Source organism: Cynocephalus volans, chromosome 8 (assembly GCF_027409185.1).
Source record: "Cynocephalus volans isolate mCynVol1 chromosome 8, mCynVol1.pri, whole genome shotgun sequence".
Classification (NCBI taxonomy): Eukaryota; Metazoa; Chordata; class Mammalia; order Dermoptera; family Cynocephalidae; genus Cynocephalus; species Cynocephalus volans.
The window spans coordinates 26,250,887-26,271,223 of record NC_084467.1 but is presented as its reverse complement, the minus strand read 5'-3'; the positions used below and the strand labels follow the sequence as shown (position 1 = coordinate 26,271,223).

The window sequence follows — 20,337 nt, the reverse complement described above, 5'->3', positions numbered from 1 at the left end:
CTGGCATCTTATAGGAACAAAAAGAGGGCATGATGTGCTGGCCTCCGATAGTATGAGAGCTTTCTAAGAGATTTTCAATGATAATTTTGACCATGTGTTTCTTGCCTTAAATATTGTCTTTAGAACCTAATTCTTATAAAATATGACTCCACATAACTAGGTGGGGGCTACTTTGGACAGGGTGTTCAGAAAAGGCCTTCTTGAGAAGGTGACATTCAGGCTGAGGCCTTTAAGATGAGGATGAGCCGGCCCTGGAGAAGCTAAGGGAACAGCAAGGGCAAAGCCTTGGAGACAGGAAAGAACTCAGAAAATGTGAGGAACTGAAATGCGAGAAGAGTGGCACGAGATGAAGTCGGAGAGGTGGGCAGGGGCGTCAGGCAATTTGGCTTTTATTGACATCACATGGGAATCAATTAAAGGGTTTTCAGCAGAGGACTGACAAGATCGGATTCATGTTTCAAAAAGATTCTTCTAACTGTTAGGAAGCTGTATCAGATAATTTTACTGGTTGAATTTACACAGGCTTAGCTGCTCATCCCAGAGGTGCCAAGAGGAGGGTTTCAAATGGAGCAAAGGGGTAAGTGGAACTCCCATCCTATTGCCTCCCCTGTGGTCCCTTTACAGCTCGAATGAGCTGGCTTAGGCAGGTGGGTTTCCTCGGTGGAGAATGACCTCCCACCCAGAGAGTCATCATCTCCCTCCTGAGCAAGGGTGGAAAGAGTTGACAAGTTGTGTCCCTCTGACCCCCAGCAGGCTCCCTAGCTGGGCTTGCCTTTCCCGGGCTGGGGTGGGGGTGAGGGGTTACAGAAGTACAAGCTACCACCAGCCCACTAGGTCTCACTCTGCCCCTTTTGAATATGCTTTCAATTGTCTTCCCAAAGGTCCTGTCATGCTTCTACTCCAGAAGCATATAAGGATCTCTACTGCCTGCAGAATTAAGTTCAGACTCGTAGCTCTGTCATTCAAGGCCCTCTATGACCACACAGCACTGTGAGCTCCTGGAGCACTCACAGGGACCCATCTGTGCATCACCAAAGTCGACTATAGGGAACGGCCACAATAAGTGCTTAGTAAGTGCTCAAAGAATTACCTTTCAATATCATTTATTGAGCACCTAATCATATACTAGGCTCTGGGCTGAGTACTTTATACTCATTTTCTTATTTAATCCTCCGAATAACCCTCTGAGGGAAATGTATTTAGCAGCCATGTTTTACAAGTGAGTAAACAGGTTCAGACAGGTAAGAGCTATGTTTATTTGTTTGTCCATTTGGCATATAGTTTTTGAGCACCTGCTCTGTTTAGGTGATGAGGACACAGCAGTGAAAAAATAAATAAGGTTCCTGCTGCCAAGGAGCTCACATTCTAGAGGGGCTGACAGATGACACACAAACAAACATGTCATAGAGTATGTTGAATAGTGACTGGTGCTGTGAAAAAACCAGTTACGGGAAAGGAGGGACACTGAGAATTGCTGTTTTCTAAAGGGTGATGCAGGAAGGCTTCACCTAAAGAAAACATTTGAGCAGAACCTGAATGAAGTGAGTGAGCCCCACAGATAGCCTGGGAAGATCATTCTAGAGAGAGGGGACAGTAAATTCAGGCCCAAGTGGAGAGTTTGAGGAATACAGAGGAGGCCAGTGTGGCCAGAACCCAGTGAGAGGGGCAGGGAGAGTGGGAATCAGAGAGGTAGTTGGGTGAGGACTTTAAGTTTCATTCTTGGTGAACTGGAATGAACAGAAGTGGCAGCACCCAGCTGCTGAGTGGAGAGTAGACTGTGGAGGGGAAGGAGGGAGGCCAGTCCTGAGAGGGAGGGGATGGAAGCTCGGTCTGGGGCAGTAGCAGGTCTGTTAACCTCCCAGAGTGAGTGAATGAGCTCACATGAGGAGCTTTGAGAGGTGCAGGAGAGATGTGGGGAGGTGCTGGGAGGAGGTCCTTCAGGTGAGGTGAGCAGGATGGGTCTGTGAGAGGCCGACAGGAGAGTCTGACTTCTGAGTTAGCCAGATGGTGTGAGGGGTCATGAAAGAAGTGAAGACCTTTGCAGCCAGGGCTCCAAGAGATCTCAGGTCAGGTTCCCCTGCACAGGCCCGAAGCCCCTTAACATTCTCCACATTTTATGTCTTTTTCTTCTTTCTCTTCAGAAAAAGATGGAATCAGAAACAAAAACAAATAAAAGAAATGACTGTTAACTCGTACTCCCATGTAAGTCAAATCAAGTTCTGTGTATGTGTTTCTCACAAAAGTACATTTCACATTCTCATAGCAAATGGAACATGAAACACTGGAGAGGCTCCCATGAGAAATCTATTCAAATTCCATACCAGCTGCTGTCACTTCAGAAGCCACAGAGGCCCACCCCAGTGAACCTGCCTCAGACGAGGTCATGAGTTATGCCTGAATCTCACTGCAGCCAGCCGTGTCTCCCTAGAGCTCCTTCCGCCTTTGGCAGCACATGCCCAATTCCAGCAGAAGAATCTGTCCCGTACCCCCACCACCCCTCCGGCAGAAGAAGTGTGAATGGGTCCAGATCTGCTTGGATATCTGAAACAGAAGAAGTTTCAGAAATAGTCTCATAGACAGAGGGCCGAGACCTGTATGGTAATATCCATGAAACATGGCTTTGGGTGGATAACAAGGGGGCAGTAGAGTAAACCTTTCTGATCACTCTCTGAGTCTTTTGATATCATGAGCTTTCAGCCTATTGTCAAAGTACCAAAAACTTCCATGCTCAGCCTGGAAAAGGGAGACACCCTTGCTTTTGGCAAGCACCTAGTTCACTCTGAACACATGGCACATTGCCTCATTAGATGACCTCAGAGCCATGTGCAGGTCCCAGAACTATCTGAGATACCAAAGCAGGGTGGTCATGCTGACCCAGAGAGAAGTTCAAGTGAAGATACAAAAAACCATCGCAATGAAATGTCCATAATAGGCAAATCCACAGAGATGGAAAGTAGATTAGTTTTGCCAGGGGCTGGAGGAAAGTGAAAATGGAGAGCGACTGCTAATGGGTAGGGGGTTTCTTTTGGGGTGATGAATATGTTCTAGAATTGACGGTGGTGATAGTTGCACAAGTCTGTGAATATACTAAAAACCATTGAATTCTATACTTTAAAGGGTGAGTTTTATGGTGTGTGAATTATATCTCAATTTTTTTTAATTGCAGAAGAAAATAATCTTTAGTGACCCCTGCAGCAGCTGGGGGAACTCTAAAATCTGAACTCTGCTAAGCAGCTCACACACCCCAGGTGCATAGTTTGGGACCCTGGCAGTATGAAGGAGCCTTTGTCTTTATAAGAACTGCCAGTCTGAGGAGACATCAGGGCTGTTGGCACTGGCCACAGCAATACTCTGTGCCTGATCCTGTCCTATCAGTTACTGCCTGAATAAGCAAAACCGAGCACCACGAGTTCGTATTACTCTTACTGCTTTGCCAACCTGCAAGGAGAGCCAGGGTGCAGGGTCTACTCAAAACCTCCCAGATACCCATCTCTTAGCTCTTTATCTTTGGTATGAATTTCAAAAGCTGTATCAAATACTCAATTGCCCCTACACTGGGCCAGGCCTTAGGTAGAGTGTTGGGTTCACACAGAGGCTACTCATGAGCTCAATGAGGGGAGGCAACTCTGACCCTCATCTCAACCCCTGACAATTCACCCTTCCTCATGACGCCAGGCACAGAGCCCTGTGCAGAGGAGGGATGAGTTGGAGAAGGTGAGAAGTGCCCGTGCTGCAGCCAGCATCAGGAACATAATCAGGACTGAAGCGGAGGTCATGGGCTCATCAGTGTAGGGTGGGGAAGTCTTGCCCCAGGCCCAGCCCAGGCTGCTTTGTGAATCGAACTGCTGGATTCCACTGGAGTATTAAAAAACCTAAATATTGGGCCGAGCCTGTGGCGCACTCGGTAGGGTGCTGCGCTGGGAGCACCGCGACACTCCCGCCGCGGGTTCGGATCCTATATAGGAATGACCGGTGCACTCACTGGCTGAGTGCCGGTCACGAAAAACCAACAACAACAACAAAAAAAGAAAACAATAACTTAAAAAAAAAAAAAAAAAAAAAAAAACCTAAATATTTATTTGCTTCATATTTACAAAGGTGGGAAGGAGACTGAGGGAGACCCCCACAACACCCCCACACCTGGCTGGCCAGGTCCCCTGCAGAGGAGGCAAACACAGCTGGAAGGAACAGGATTTATGTTGCATACTTGAACTACAGCGAGTGTAAGACTGGTCCTATTCACAGGGCAAAAACACTACAGGTGGAGCATGGAGATGGTAGAGCAAGCATCAGAGTCCTGGCCAGTGGTGCCCCTGCTTGCCGTCTTTTCCATCTCTCCCAGAGGCATCTCTGCATCCCCATTGGGGTTCTCTGGAGGGGACAGGGCTCGCTCACATGATGCTCGCCGGTGTGAAGACAGGGCCCACACACAATGTGTCTGTTATCTCCCAGCCACAGGACAGAGGCTTGCACACACCCTCGGCGTCCTCATCCTGTTCTGCAGGCATTAGCTGCCCTCGCAGTGCTCCCCTGCAGGTGAGAGAGGGGCATTGGAGGCAGCCAGCATGGGATCTGCAGGCCTGGGGTTTCCCGATGCCCCCTGCACCTGTAGACCTGGCCCCATGGGGCAAAAGGCTCTCACCTGAGCCCCAGAGCCCAGCTGAGGGCAGGGGAAGGGGCAGCCTGCTTTTCCCCACTGCTCTCTTTTCCCCTGTAGTCCCCACATCCCAAAAAGGGAAAGGAACTCACATTTACTGTGCCAGATGCTATACCTACATTATCTAATTGTATCCTCCCAAAAACCCCATGAGGGAGACATTATCATCCCAATGATACTGATGAGAAAATTGAGACTCAGAGAGAAGTGACCTGCCCAACATCACATCCCTACTACGTAATACTACTAGGATAGAACCCAACACTCTCATTCCAAAGCCCACATTCTTCATACCCCAGGCTTAGGACTTAAAAAAAATAAAACATCTGCTCTTCTCAAACAATTCCACAAACTGATTCTCCTCCTATGTATGTACCTATGTTGATAAACCGCTCCACAGTTGGGAATCTTGTTCCCAGCCCCGTCAATCCCTGCCAGCCCAGCTCCAGAGCACCTCACATGTACCCTCTTGTTTCCCACTATCACCCCATCTACGGCTGGGACCGCACAGTCTCCCAGATCTGCTGTTGCCCCCTCCAGACAGTTTTCAGCACTAGCCCATGTTTATCTTTTCAAAGGCAAGTCCCTTCTCTTGAGCCACCAGCAGCTTCCCTCCACTCTCAGAACCTGCAAGATCCAGCCCCTGCCCACCTCTCCCACCATACTCCCAGCCACACCCGCCCACACTACCTGGGTGTCATCTGTGATAGCCATCTTTTGGGCTGTCACACACATAGTATCCCAGGCCTGTGCCCATGCTTATCCCTCTGCTTGCATCATCAACCCTCACCTGACTAATTCCTTCAGGTCTTCAGTGACAATCTCAGGGAAGCCAGGACACAGCAGAGTCTCACACACAGTGCACCTCTCCTCGATCATAATAAGTGTTCAATATCTGTGTCCCTGACATTCCTTCAACTACAGCAGGGCAGAGAATACATCTGAGTTACTGCTGGTGCCCCCAGCAGCAGGCTGGCACCTGGCAAGCACCCACTCAGTAAGAGGGGGTGGACGCTGGGTGGGAGGATGGGATGAGCACTGGGTTCAGCATCAGGATGCCTGGAGGGACCATGCCTGCTTGTCCTTTGCTTCTGCTGGGTTCTGCTTCCCCACCAAACCCTCTTCTATACAGGTCCCACCTTCACTCCTTTCATACTTCCAGCGCATTCCAGTCCGCCCCACCTGCAGGAAGGCCTCCCTCTTTGCTGATGCATACAATTCAATAGCAAATCAGTGGTCAGTATCTTTATACACAGCCCAGTCAGGCTGGTCTCTTTCTTGTGGGAGGCTCTCTGGGCCAAACACCCTCTGGCTGAGCCTCTGTCTCATCTTTAAAAATGGGTTGGTCCAGTTCCTTAAAATCCCTCAGTGGTTCCCTACTGCCTTCAAGATCAAGTCCATTCTGGGCCTCCAGGATCCTTCTTGATCCAGTCTTCCCCACATGCCACTCCCTCCATGTACACAGAGCTATTTGCAATTCTTTGAATAACTGGACTCTTTAAAGCCTCTTTACTTCTCAGCCTGGACCACTGTCCTTTCAGCTTGCCTGGCCCTCCTATGCCTGGCTGATTCCTCCTTACCTGTAGGTGGTGCTTCCTGAGAAGCTGCCCCAACCACTGTCCCTCCCCAGTGGCTTTTGTACTCTCTGTGCAAGTGTCTGTATGTGCATGTCTGTGCCTCAGCTCACCACACTGTCTTAGATGCTCCTGTATCTTCCAGGACCTGGCCCAGAGCCAGGTGCTAAAGCAGAACATTTTGCCAAGGCCCCTTTGATATGGGGAATTTTTTGACACGTCCATTTCAATACATCAAAAGTTTTTGTTCCTAGTAATGGGTGCAGCTGACTCTGCAACCTCATCCACCTGTGATTGCTGATGATGGAGCCAAGAATGGGATAAGGAAGCCTGCATGATGATTGTTTTTTAAGTTTGTTTTTTAGGCCTTGTCAAAACACCCCAGTGGCAAAGTGGCTACATCAGCCTATCCTGTGCCCCTGCATGGAGTAGAAACAACAAAGTTTTGTTGAATGGACAAATGAAATGTGACTTTGATGCCCCGTCAGGTGTGGGGTTTGGTGGCGTTGCTCCTGGGGGGTCCTCAAGCACCCAGCCTGTCCCTCAACACACGGGCTACACTCACTCCTGAGGGCCCTGCATAAACAGCCCTTCCAACTGCTCCTGCCCTCAGCAGTACTCTTCCCAGCCCCCAAAGGGCCCCTCTCCACTGACCAGCTGTGTGACCTCAGAAGAATGACCTCTGTTGATAATAATACTGATCCCCACAGTGTTGTGTGGGTGAAAGGAAATAATCATAAGATATACTAATGTCAGGTCTGACATCAGGGTTAATGAGCATGACTCTCTCCTCGCACACCTCTCACCTTCCTGGATGCCAGCACAGTAGCAAGGGAGGGGCCGGGCGTCTTTCCAAAATGCAAATCAGACTCTGCTTCAAACTGGTGTGTGCTTCCTGCTGCTTCCAGAGTCTTCACTCAGCCTTTATGGCCTTCCCAGATCTAGCCTAGCCTCCCTCTCCAGTACTTTGAACATACCACACTTGTTCTCTGTTCCTTCTGCTGGGAACCCCCTGCCACTCCTCCTGCCAGCTGACTCCCACTTCCTCAGGGAGGTGGGCCTGGGCCTTCCCCCCAGCCCAGTGTTCTCATGAGTGTCTATCTACTTCTCTCTGTCTCTCACAAGGCTGTGAGCTCCTCAAGGGAAGCTCAGCCTCATTCATGGCCACAGCCAGGTGCCAAGCACAGGCTCACATGGAATCAACAGCCAAGAGCTACCTGTCAAATTGGATGACAAAAGCAGAGTCTCAAATCTCAGGTTTCCCTTGTCACTTCTGCCCAGCTTGGCCCCCCAACCCCTCATTTCCCAGCAGGGCCCCCTTACCAGGCCACCTGGGACATGGTGTAGGTGATGCGGCAAGTGTGGGTCCCCCCGAGGAGGGAACCCGTGCCCACGGTGTAGGCGCCCATGTTGTCAAAGACCAGCCAGTCCCCTACTTGTAGTTGCGGCAGCCACAGGCCCTCAGCCACGCAGTCACAGCCATCAACCACTGGGCCCCACAGGCTGCTGCTGTACAGGGGCTGCTCCGTGGATGGTTTCTGTAGAAGACAGGTATGGCCACATCAGCTCTCCTAGGCTACCAGAGCCTTAGCATTCCCTCCCTCAAAAGCCTTCCATGGCTCCCTTGGCCAATAGGATAAAGACCGGATGGGCCTCTGAGCCTGGCATTTAAGGCCCTCCCCACTTCTCTGCTTCATTGCCTCTTACAATCTGAAGACACAATGCCTGTCTTAAATCCAGGTTCCAACACTTGCTAGCTGTGTTATCTTGGGCAGGATACTTAATCTCTTTGAGTCTCAGTTTGCTCATGTGTAAAAATGGAAGCAACAATAGTACCTGTCATAGGGCTATTGAAAGGATAAATTAGTACACGGAGAGTGTTTAGAAGTGTCTGGCACATAGCAATGGTCCAGTAAGTTAGCACTATTATTACTGTTGTTTTTGTTATCACCTCTACTTCAGTCTTCACTGGCCACTTTCCAGACTGAGAGTGTCCACGACTCCATATCCCTTCCCCCACACTCAAATCCAGCCTGACTTCTGGGCCAGCCCTGGGGTTACCTCTTCTATGAAAGCCCCCAGATGCCCTCATTCCATGTCAGGCCCAGTAACAGGTGCCAGAAGTACACAGGTGGGTTAAACTCACCATCCCCCAGGCTCAGTCTGGTGAGGAAAACAGGCATCCAACAGACAATCACAGGGTAACTGGGCAGAGGTCACAGAGGACGCCACAGTGTAGACATGATTACATCCATTTCAGGGAAACTGAGTCTCTGAGAGGTTAAGTGATTTGCCCGAAGACACAACTACCAATGACATAAAATTTAAAGTTTTTTCTTAAGTGACTTCCAAATCCAAAAAAGAAATCTGTAACACAGACCATTTGCGGACAACCAGTATCAACAAAGATATCAACACAATTTGTCACAATGTAGGGATCCTGACAGGCAGGTCCTAGAGGAGGAGTCACGACTGAAAAATGAACATGAGCAGATCCTGACTGTGCCCTTCAAGGCCCCTCGTACCCCCTTCTGCTACAGTAGCTGTGTTCCAATTACCCCACTGCTCTGGACTCCCCAAATAAACTCTGCTTCTCCCACCTCCTGTCTTCCCCCATGCTGCTCCTAGAGGCCCCAAATCTGCCAACTCTTGTTTTTCCTTTTGATCCCAGCTAAAATGGCCTCAAGGCAGACTTTCCTAAAGCTCCAATGTCCCCCCAAGCTTTGGCTTCCTAGCATTTACCATAATCCATAATTAAATATTTGTGAAATATCTGCACTGACCTGTCTCCCCTGTCAGACTATAAATCCCACAAGCCCAGGGATTGTGTAGGTCCTGTTTATCCCCATCTCCTTCATGCCTGGCAGTCTGACATACTGTAGATGCTTGTTTGAATAACATTTTTTAGACTAATAAATAAATGAATGGGATATACTTATACATGAGTGATGAGGAAGGGAAGCAAAAAAAAAAAAATGATATGAATCCAAGGAACCTAGAAAGAGGAAGTGGAGAAAACCAATGGGAAAAAAAAGGAAAGGCATTTCATTTCCTTAGCCAGGGGTAGGAATGAGTAAAATCGAGAAAGAAAAGTCACAGTTTCCATAAGCAGAAATAATAGTCATATATTTGACCAGAACAACAACAAAAAAAGATATATTTGACCAGAGGTTAATTAATAAGCTATTAGTCTCATTAATAAAGGAAACTATGCACATGTTATTTAAATCAAGAATGAGAACTATCCTATATTCATTAATTCACTCAAGTACTTATTGAGCATTTGGGGGATACAGCAATGAACAGAAGAAAAGCAAACCTCCTTTGCTCAAGAAGCTCAAGTTCTAGGAAGGAGAGATAAATAAATATATCTATGTTCATATAACTTAACATTCTTGTTTACAAGCATTTTGTTAAAGAGTAAAATTAATCTCAATTGCTCTGAATTATTTCCCTTAGCCCCAATCATTAAAAAAAATATTAAGCTAGAGGGCTGCCTTATAACACCAAGGTCAAGGATTAAGACCACTGTATAGGCCAGCCACCAAAACAAACAAAAAAAATTAAGCTAACTTTTAAAGATTGGGGGGGATGCTCTATAAATATATCCACAAGGATCTTTGAGACAATAGATTTTAAAGGTTCTCCTGCAATAAAGAGAAAAGGCATCCTTGGATTATAAATTAGCATTCTCTCACTTCTTATTACTGGTGTAAATAAAAAATAGGTGGAAAAAACATTTTTAAACTTTACATTATTTCCTGCCCTTTTACTATTTAAAGCCAAAAAAAAAAAAATCTGCAAAATAAATATTCCAAAAGCATGTGGCTACAAGCTTTTAAGTCTGATAACTGAGTGGAAATAGACAAGCGTCTGTCAAAATCCAAGATGCCCAATCTGAGGGCTGGCCAGTTAGCTTTCTTGGTTAGAGCAGCGGTGCTGACAACAGCAAGCACTGGGGTCAAGGATTTGGATCCCCTTACTGGCCAGCTGCCAAAAAAAAAAAAAAAAAAGAAGAAGAAGAAGAAACAAGATTCCCAGTCTGCCAGCCTCTGGGCCCTCTGTGAAAGAAGACGGCGGTTGCTTGTTCCAAAGTATGCCCACCACTACTTCACATCCCACCTGAGAGGCAGGTGGTACAGTTGCAATTCCCACTTTACAGATGAGAAAACTCAGAGAAGGGAAGGACCTGCCCAGATTCTGGAGGGAGTTAGCAGAACTTTAAGCAGTCCCAGACAACTGGCCTCCTAGCTGCAGTCAGCTATCTTCCTCCAAGAGCCCAATATGTGAACAGATCCACAGAAGAAACAAGGTCAAACACTGAGAAAGGTACATGGCCCTAGTGATATCCCTAACCCTAAATCCCCAACTTTTAAAGAATAACTTAATAATTCTTACACTACGTAAAGTGTACAAAAATATTTTAAAAGAAAAATATGAGATGAACAAGGGCAACACACAAAAAGGAAAAAAAAAACAAAACCTATGGTCAAAATCTCATTCATGAACATACAAGGGGTCTTCAATAAGTTCATGGAAAGATTCGTATTATCTTTTAATTCCATTTTTCCACAAATGTTTTAAACATATCCTTGTATAGGCAAAAATCTGACATGAAACTTTAGATAGCCAAGTCCACACTCATATTTAAAGAATCATCTTCAATGATCAGATCATTTATCTCTAAAATGAAAGGCACTTCCCGTGGCAGAGCCCCTGTACCAGGCAAAATGGTTGAAATAGTCCTCTAGCAGTCTATGGCAGCACAAGGCTCCTTGATAACTCTACAGTCTCCCCAGGCCAAAATCATGGGATTCTTTGATGGCTCTGATCTCATGCCCTCCCCTAGGAGCTCACGGCCATGATTAGATACACCAGCCCAGTGAACCCAGCTGTCTTCCTCCATCTGACTACAGTGCTTCTGGCAACTGGCATGTTCTTCACCGCCTGGTTTCTTCATTTGAGGTCACCTCCACCAAGTACACTCAGGATATCTACAAAGAGCTCCTCATTTCCTTGGTGGCCTCGCTCTTCGTGGGCTTCGGAGTCCTATTCCTGCTGCTCTCGGGTCGGCATCTACGGATGAGCTCCTGAGGGTACCAACCAGGCAGCTTCATTGAATTCCTACTTTTGTAAATTAATTTTTTTACCATTGCTGGAAGTGTCCCACCTGCTGCTCATAATAAAGCCAGATGTGTGACAAATAATTAAATTAATTAAAATGAAAAGAAATGAAAGGTAGAGACAACATGAGCAACATCCATCACTGGCTTCATCATAATTTGAAAAATACAGATCTATAACTCAAATTTAACTCTCCCAATACATTTCAACATGGCATTCAGTAGTCTGTTTTTTATTTAAACTGCAGACAAAACAAAACCCCACAATGAAGAGAGACTATTTTAAGTAAAGAGCCAACTCTAATTTCATGGAGATATACTAGCATGGCTTTATTTCAGAATCAGAAGCAATTATTAGTAATTAAAGTTTAGCCCCTCATTTTCCAAATGAAGAAACTAGAGAAACAAGGCTCAGAGAAATTAAGTAACTTGCCTAAGGCTACTCAGCTAGTATATGGCAGAGCCAGGTGTCGAACCCAGGTCTTCTGACTCCAAGTCTGAAGCTTTCTGTCATCATTCCTATTTTATACATCATAAGAAATGCTGGAAATAGCTATTAGAGAGTAGGGGCAGTGAAGAAACATAAATATATAATATATAGAAAAAGAAGAAATAAAATATTACATTGCAGATAATATGTTTGTCCACCTGGAAAATCCAAAGGGATAGGGGCAGTTACTAGAGGAAATCAATGTGTTTTAAGATGCAAGCCAGTGTCTCACCTCAAAAACATGGGAAAGTTTCCACTCACAATAGTAATGAAAGTATTAAGTTATGAAATTCTTGGATGTACTAGGCCACAATAACACTTATTCAAAGAAAATAATTAAACCTTCATGGGAGAAATAAAATACATGAGCTCTAATCTCTCCTAGCTAGAAACATTTAGTAAAGTAAAAAAGAAAATACTCTCTAGTTTAATAAATGGATAAAATAACCACTAATTAAAATCCCCAAGATATTTTTCTAAATGTTAGTAACCATGTAATAAAAGAATAAATGTGAGCCTACCAAAGAATGTTAATAAAGCAATGATGACAAACACAATTTTTGTTAAATATTTAATTCATACAAAGGAATATTTATATCATGTATAAGATATAAAAATAACAATAAAATAAATATCTGTATATCTGCCACCCAGCTAAAGAAATATAAATTTTCCAGTATCTTTGAAACCTCCTGGGCCGGCCCGTGGCTCACTTGGGAGAATGTGGTGCTGACAACACCAAGTCAAGGGTTAAGATCCCCTTACCGGTCATCTTTAAAAAATAAAATAAAATAAAGAAATCTCCTACGTGGCTCACCCCAATGACATTCCCCTTCCCTAACCTCTCCACAGGTAACCACTATCCTGAATTTTGTGTTCATCATTCTCTTGCTTTTATTTGTTTTCTGTGAGTGTACCAAACCCTAAACAATACGTTGTTTAATTCTGCACACTTTTGAAATCTATATAAATGAAATTATAGAGTATATAATCTCTGCAACTTGCATTTTTGTTGTTGAAACTAACATTCCCAAGATTCATCCAATGGATGCATATAACCATAGTCCATGATATGCTGCATAGAATTCACTGCATTGAATATATCACAATTTATTTATTTGTTATTCTGCCAACAAACATTAAGATTGTTTCTAAGGTTGTTTCCAATGTTTATAATATAAACATTGTGGAAAATGATATTAAAAGATAAAAATAAAAATATAAACTTTATTACTCAACATAAGCTACATCAAATTCAAGACACTTTTTTTGTTGTTGGGTTTTTTGTTTTGGTTTGGTTTTGGTGGCTGGCCAGTATCGTGGCACTTTTGAAAGTGATGATACTAGCCATTTAGTCCATCCCTAAATAACAGTGGGTCCTGAGAATTTAACCATGTCAATGTAGTCTTTTTTACATTATTAACTAAGAAAAACGGGTGTCCTTTAAATATTTTTTAAGATTAGGAAACAAAAGAAGTCAGAGCAGCCAAATCAGGACTGTATAGTGGATGCTTCATGATTTCCCACTAAAACTCTTGTAAAATTGCCCTTGTTTAATGAGAGACATGAGAAGGAGCATTGTGGTGCTGGAGAAAGACTCTTCGAGGAAGCTTTCCTGGACGTTTTTCTGCTAAAGCTTTGGCTAACTTTCTCAAAACACTCTCAGAAGCAGCAGATGTTATCATTCTCTGGCCCTCCAGAAAGTCAACAAGCAAAATGCCTTGAGCATCCAAAAAAACTGTCACCATGACCTTTGCTCTTGGCTGGTCCACTTTTGCTTTGACTGGACCACTTCCACCTTCTGGCAGCCATGGCTTTGAGCCATGAGGGCACAGCCCTTGCAATCCAATTGCCTCTTAAAGACCCTACCTTCCACCACCATATTGGGTGTTAAGTTCCAACATGAAATTGGGGAGCTATTCAAACCACAGCATATGGTTTGCAAATATTTTCTCCCATTCTGCAGGTTGTATCTTCATTCCATTGATTCTTTTGCTGTGCAGAAGCTTTTTAGTTTAAAGCAATCCTGTTTATCTATTTTTGCTTTTGATGCCTGTGCTTTGGGGATCATATCCAAAATATCATCGTCCAGACCAATGAGTATAGTTTTTCCCTGTGTTTTTTCATAGTAGTTTGAGTTTCAGGTCCTATTTTAAGTCTTTAATCTATTTTGAGTTGATTTCTATAAACAGTGTGAGATAAGGGTCCAACTTCATTCTTCTGCATGTGCACATCAAATTTTTCCAACATCATTTTTTAAAGAGACTACCCTTTCCCCATTGTATGTTCTTGGCATCTTTGTAAAAAAATCAATTGACCACAAATATGTGGATTTATTTCTGGGCTCTCTATTCTGTTCCATTGGTCTATGTGTCTGATTTTATGCCAGTACCATTCTGTTTTGGTTACCATAGCTTTGTAGTATATTTGAAGTCAGGTATTATGATGCTTCCAGCTTTGTTCTTTTTGCTCAGGATTGCTTTGACTGTTTGGGGTCTTTTATGGTTCTATATGAATTTTAGAATTGTTTTTTCTATTTATTAATTCTTCCAATCTATGAACATGGGATATCTTTTCATTTATTTGTGTCTTCTTTGATTTCTTTCATCAATGTTTTATAGTTTTCAGTTTACGGATCTTATTTAAACTTACTCCTAAATATTTTAATTTTTGGATGCTATTGTAAACTGGATTATTTTCTGACTTTTTCAGATAGTTTGTTGTTAGTGTATAGAAATATTGTATTTAATTGTTATATGTTGGTTTTGTATCTTGCAAGTTTACTAAATTCCTTTATTAGTTCTAATCGTTTTTCAACACAGTCTTTAAGGTTTTCTATATATAAAATAATGTCATTTGCAAACAGAGACAATTTTACTTCTTCCTTTCCAACTTGGATGCCTTTTATTTCTTTTTCTTGCCTAACTGCTCTGGCTAGGATTTCCATTACTATATTGAACAGAAGTGGTGAGAGTGAACATTTCCATCTTCTTTCTGATCTTAGGATACTCATTGCATATGACGTTAGCTGTGAGCTTGTCATATATGGCCTTCATTATGTTGAGGTACATTCCTTCCATACCTTATTTGTTGAGAGTTTTTAATTATGAATGACAAATCCCACTTGACCATAGTGTATAATCCTTTTAATGCACTATTCAATTCGGTTTGCTAGTATTTTATTGAGGATTTTTGCATCTATGTTCATCAGGGATATTGGTCTGTAATCTTCTTTTATTGCAGTGTTTTTGTCTGGCTTTAGTATCAGGGTAATGCTGGCCTTGTAAAATGAGTTCGAAAGTGTTCCCTCCTGTTCGCCCTTCGGAGCTGGAAATGCAATTGTTGGGTTCTGCAGAGGCTGCGGAGCTGGAGGCAGAGGCGGCTGGGGAGGTCCGAGAGCGATATGACCAGCCCACCGTCGCCCATCTCTTTCTCTCTCTTGCCGCCTCCTGTCTCGAAAGTAACTTTTTTACTCCAAAGGAAAGAAAAAAGTAGCCGTCCGTCCCTCATGCCGTCTTTTTCTCAGCCCTCTGACCCATGAGGGAACCCGGGGTGGCCCCGGGCCGCTCGCGCCGGCCACCCCCACACATACCTTCTACTCTAGGGTGCCACCATGATAGGCGAGATCGCTGCCGCCCTGTCCTTCATCTCCAAGTTCCTCCGCACCAAAGGGCTCACGAGCGAGCGACAGCTGCAGACCTTCAGACAGAGCCTGCAGGAGCTGCTGGCAGAACATTATAAACTTCACTGGTTCCCAGAAAAACCGTGCAAAGGATCAGGTTACCGTTGTATTCGCATCAACCATAAAATGGATCCTCTGAGTGGACAGGCAGTAGTGGATTAGACTGAGCAGTCAGGAGCTGTTCGGGTTCTCCCAAGTGAACTCACACTCTGGTTGACCCCTACGAAGTGTCCTACGGAACTGGAGGGGATGCTTCCATCTGTGTGCTGTATGAAGCCTCACCAGCAGGAGGTAGGACTCAAAACAGCACCAACGTGCAAATGGTAGACAGCAGAATCAGCTGTAGGGAGGAACTTCTCTTGGGCAGAACAAGCCCTTCCAAAAACTACAATATGACGACTGTGTCTGGTTAGGATACAGTCTATGGATGGATCATCCTATAATGGATGGATAAATTTGATTTTTGCTTTGGGTGGGCTCCTCCTGGGGATGGATTATGGAATTTAAACCATGTCACAGCTGTGAAGACCTGGCACAAGACAGAGTGGTAAAAATTTTAAGTGACAGTGCCATAGTTTGGACAGTAACTTTCAATGATTTAATAGCCTGTGAGTCCAAGTAAATTATCACTTTACTTGCTAGGGAGTGAAGTCCTAGGGTGGTTTTCAGTTTCTCCCAGCCATTATACCTAACTTTTCATACCATTTAATGAAAATCTGTATTTATTTATTTATTTTTTAATTAAATCAAAATTGATTATACATATTTGGGGGGTTCAACATTGAGATATGTTGATCAAATCAATATTACTAGCATATATATTGTTACCAATCATAATTATTCTTTATGTCCCTTGTCCAATCTCTCCCCATCCTCCTCTCCCTCCCCCCACCCCCTCTCCTTCCCCCCTACCCCCTCTAATTCCCCAAGATTTCTTCTCTCCTTCTGAAAGAATGATGGTTACTCTGTTGATTTGTTACCTAGATGATCTGTCCAATGCTGAGAGGTGTGATCATGTCCCCCAATATTATCATAGAGCAGATGCTTCTTCTGTCACTCTGAAATGGGCTTTGTGGAGGAGACATCCTCTTCTTTTATCTCTGCTGGTGACTCTCCTTGTGCCAATGCACTCCAGTGGCTGGCAAACCATCTGTGTGGTGGTTGTGGCATCTAGCCACTTTCGCGGCAGACATGGTTTTTGTGGTGGCTATGGTAGTCCACCCACATGGAGGTGATGTTTTTGGCATGCTCCTTGGTGCTGGAGGTGTGCCTGGTTCTGGGGAGTGTCTGGTCCCCAGGTCCATACCTTGGGTCCCTGGGTAGGGTCTCGAGGCACTGACGTGGTGTGTCTAGTTGTGGGAAGGGAGTCCGGTCTCCTTCTCCGTGCTTTGGGTCCCTAGGCAGGCCCCAAGGCACTGGTGGTGTGCCTGGGCTGGAACTAATTTTTTGTCCTTTGCTTACTTCTAAAATGGGGGAACTTCCTGTGGGAACCAGTACTTGAGCTCTGTGGTTTAGCTAAATTGCTGCTTTGCTGCTGTTTCCCTAGGAAAGGCTTTTTGTGCACCTCAGGGTTGAATGGTTGACCTTATAGGTACTTCCAGCTCTCCAGAGACTCGGTGCACCAGGGTTGTGTAGAAACTCTGATCTGCGCCTGATTTTTTTGATCAAACTGCACCCCATGCAATTCTGCATTCCCAACCAGTCTCCTGTGAGTGGTCCTGTGCTGATTGGGGGACAGATCAGCTGTCCTTGCTGTGTCCCCGTGTTCCCCCAGCGGGCCCATCTCCCCCACCGCCCATGCTCCAAACACTTCCCATAGGATGGGCCCTGCACTGGTCCCTTGTGTTGACTCACTGGCCTCTGAATGGCTCCCTTTTTTCAGCTGTTCCAGCTCCTCACTCTTGTATGGGTCCATGGGAACCCTATTAGTGGTCTTGCTGTCCTGGGGGCCACCAAGGCCCTCTTCTCCACCTCCAAGTAACTCCATCTGAAGGGCACAACTGCAGCTTCTGCCAGCTCCTGTTCCATGCGCTCAGCAGCTCCAGCCTTAAAGCAACTGTGGCCCAAAATGCTCTGAGCAGTTTTTTCTTTCTCTCATCATGGTTTCTTTACCTTCATGAACTCTGTAGGTCTCTCCTCCTCTTCCCCTGAGCTCCAGCAGCCCCAGCTTGGCTGATGTTACATTTTTATAGTTGTAAATTGGTTAATTTGTGGGAGAAAGTGATGCTGGGGACTGTCTATTCTGCCATCTTGACCAGAACTCTGAAAATCTGTATTTCAAAGAAACTTTCTCTGCAATAGATCTTGCAGAGGAATTTGCACTTTGACACTTGAAAATTGTTATCCTTAATATTTTTGGCAGCTCAGTAGGAAAGTTCAATGTTTTAAACATGGTAGTAGTGGAAATTTTATGACAAGACTTTTACCTGGCACTTAAATATGACAAACTAGTAAACATGACCTGGGGAAATCATCAGATAGATCTTATATTGTGTTTTTGGCCTTGAAAGTAGCAAGTGACCAGAATCTACCATGGCAACAGGCTTTTAAAAAACCCTTAAAAAGACACTGTCTCAAGGGCCAGCCCATGGCTCACTTGGGAGAGTGTGGTGCTGATAACACCAAGGCCACGGGTTCGAATCCCTATATAGGGATGGCCAGTTAGCTCACTTGGGAGAGCGTGGTGCTGACAACACCAAGTTAAGGGTTAAGATCCCCTTACCAGTCATCTTAAAAAAAAAAAAGATACTGTCTCAACTGTGGTGTTGGTACCAACCAGCTGTCTGTACATTTGCTAACTTGTAGTTTTCTAAGACTGGGTAAACTTCTTATTTTTAGAAAGTGGAGGTCTTGTTTGTAACTTTCCAAGTATTTAATTGGATAAAAATCTTTTCCACAAACCACCATCTATTTTGTGAACTTTGTTAGTCATCTTTTATTTGGTAAATTATGAACTGGTGTAAATTTGTACAGTTCATGTATATTGATTGTGGCAAAGTTGTACAGATTTCTATATTTTGGATGAGAAATTTTTCTTCTCTCTATAATAAATTGTCTGTTTTCTTGGCAAAAACGAAAGAAAGAAAGAAAGAAAGTGTTCCTTCCTCTTCGATTTTTTGGAAGAGTTTGAGAAGGACTAGCATTAATTCTTTTTTATGCACTTGGTAGAATTCACCAGTGAAGCTGTATTAGTCCATTTTTGTTACATGTAACAAAATACCTAAAACTGGGTGATTTATAAAGAAAATGAAATTCTTGCTTACAATTTCTGAGGCTGGAAAGTCCAAAGTCCATCTGGTGGTGGCAACAGTGACCCAGGGGTCTCACATCATAAGATGGTGGAAGCAGAGAGAGCAGAGAGAGAGAAAGACAAACTCTCTTCTTTTAAAGCCCTCAGAACCATGCCCCTGACCATCATTTTTAACCCATTCACTACTGCACGGTCATACAATCCAATCACCTCTTCAAGGCTCTACCTTTCAATTATCATAATAGGATTTCCCACCCTCTTAACTGTCACAGAGGGGGCCAAGTTTCTAATACATAAAACTTGGGGGACACAACTCAAGTTTCAGTGAGTTTTGGGGGGACATAATTCAATCCACTACAGAAGCCATCAGGTCCTGGGCTTTTCTTTGTGGGGAGGTTCTTGATTACTGATTCAATCTCCTTACTTGTTATTGGTCTATTCAGCTCATAAGAACAGATACTATAGTGATCTCAGCCAAAAGGCCAATAAGCAATTATTGGTCTTTTCAGATTTTCTATTTCTTCGTGATTCAGTCTTGGTAGGTAGTATGTGTCTAAGAATTTATCCATTTCTTCTAGGTTATCCAATTTGGTTGTCTATAATTATTCACAGTTGTCCCTTTGATCCATGTTATCAGTTGTAATGTCTCCTCTTTCATTTATAGTTTTATTTATTTGAGTCTTGTTTTTTCTTTGTCTAGATCCACTCTTGATAAGTGCTAATGCAATACATTCTAGACAGACTGACACTTTTTTCAGCATAAATAACTAGAATAAAATAAAATGGCAAATAAGCAAGCCCAGTTGTGGCAATAGAAGGAAGGTCTCTCCACGTGGAGTGAGTGACTGGAGCTTGTACCCTGAATTTTGCCTCCCAAGATTTTCATAGAACTCCCATGGTACTTGCCCCCTCTGGGTCCCTCCCTACACCCAACCATACCTTGTGTTTATGAAGTGCTAATACATATTTGTTGAATTGCAACTTTACACCCTAAATATATGTCATTTTAGACCACTCAATGAACATTTAAAATGTTCATATATAAAAAAGTGCACATAACATGCCAGTATATAAAGAACACTATATGGTCACAATATATAATTTTTTTTAAGTTAAAAAAGAGTTAAATATGATGTGCACTTCAACACTGTGACATTTTGGGGGAAAAAGAAGGAATCAAAGTAAATTTTAACAATAATCTCTGAATGGTGGGATTAGTGGATTATTTTATTTTGTGGTTTGTGCTAAATTTTCTCCAATAAGCATTCTATTTCTATAAGAAGAAAAAACATATATAAAATAAAGGTAATCTGCAGAGCACAAAAGAAAGAGACAGAGTTCCTTACCATTAACTACAGCACACTTAGTTAAGATACATACTAGTGTGTTGAAACTTCTATGAAAACATAACAAAGAATCACAAAACTAGAATAATAAACAGATTGAAAAAATATTCATATCAATATGACATGAAATACATGCACACATGCATACGCAAGTTCTTCTCTATTTGTAAGAAAAGTCAAGACCTCCCAAATTAGCTGAACAGAGGATATAAAAA

At 43.7% G+C, this 20,337-nt stretch overlaps 1 protein-coding gene, 1 long non-coding RNA gene and 2 pseudogenes across 2 annotated transcripts in view; 3 read left to right on the top strand and 1 right to left on the bottom strand.

Moving 5' to 3' along the window:
- The first annotated feature begins 520 nt into the window (after positions 1-520).
- Positions 521-2,195, top strand: LOC134385157 (uncharacterized). Its single transcript, XR_010024278.1, has 2 exons — positions 521-577; positions 2,142-2,195. It is a non-coding gene; the product is annotated as an uncharacterized LOC134385157 (long non-coding RNA).
- Positions 2,196-4,139: 1,944 nt separating this feature from the next.
- Positions 4,140-20,337, bottom strand: part of AZIN2 (antizyme inhibitor 2) — a 37,097-nt gene continuing 20,899 nt past the window's right edge. The window contains exons 9-10 of the mRNA XM_063106284.1: positions 7,555-7,769; positions 4,140-4,530 (exon numbers count right to left, since the gene is read on the bottom strand). Of these exons, the coding sequence (XP_062962354.1) occupies positions 4,392-4,530; positions 7,555-7,769 (354 nt within the window). The 3' untranslated portion in view covers positions 4,140-4,391. The remainder of the gene's footprint in view (positions 4,531-7,554; positions 7,770-20,337) is intronic.
- Positions 11,087-11,325, top strand: LOC134383216 (transmembrane protein 258-like; annotated as a pseudogene).
- Positions 15,444-15,939, top strand: LOC134385209 (protein BTG1-like; annotated as a pseudogene).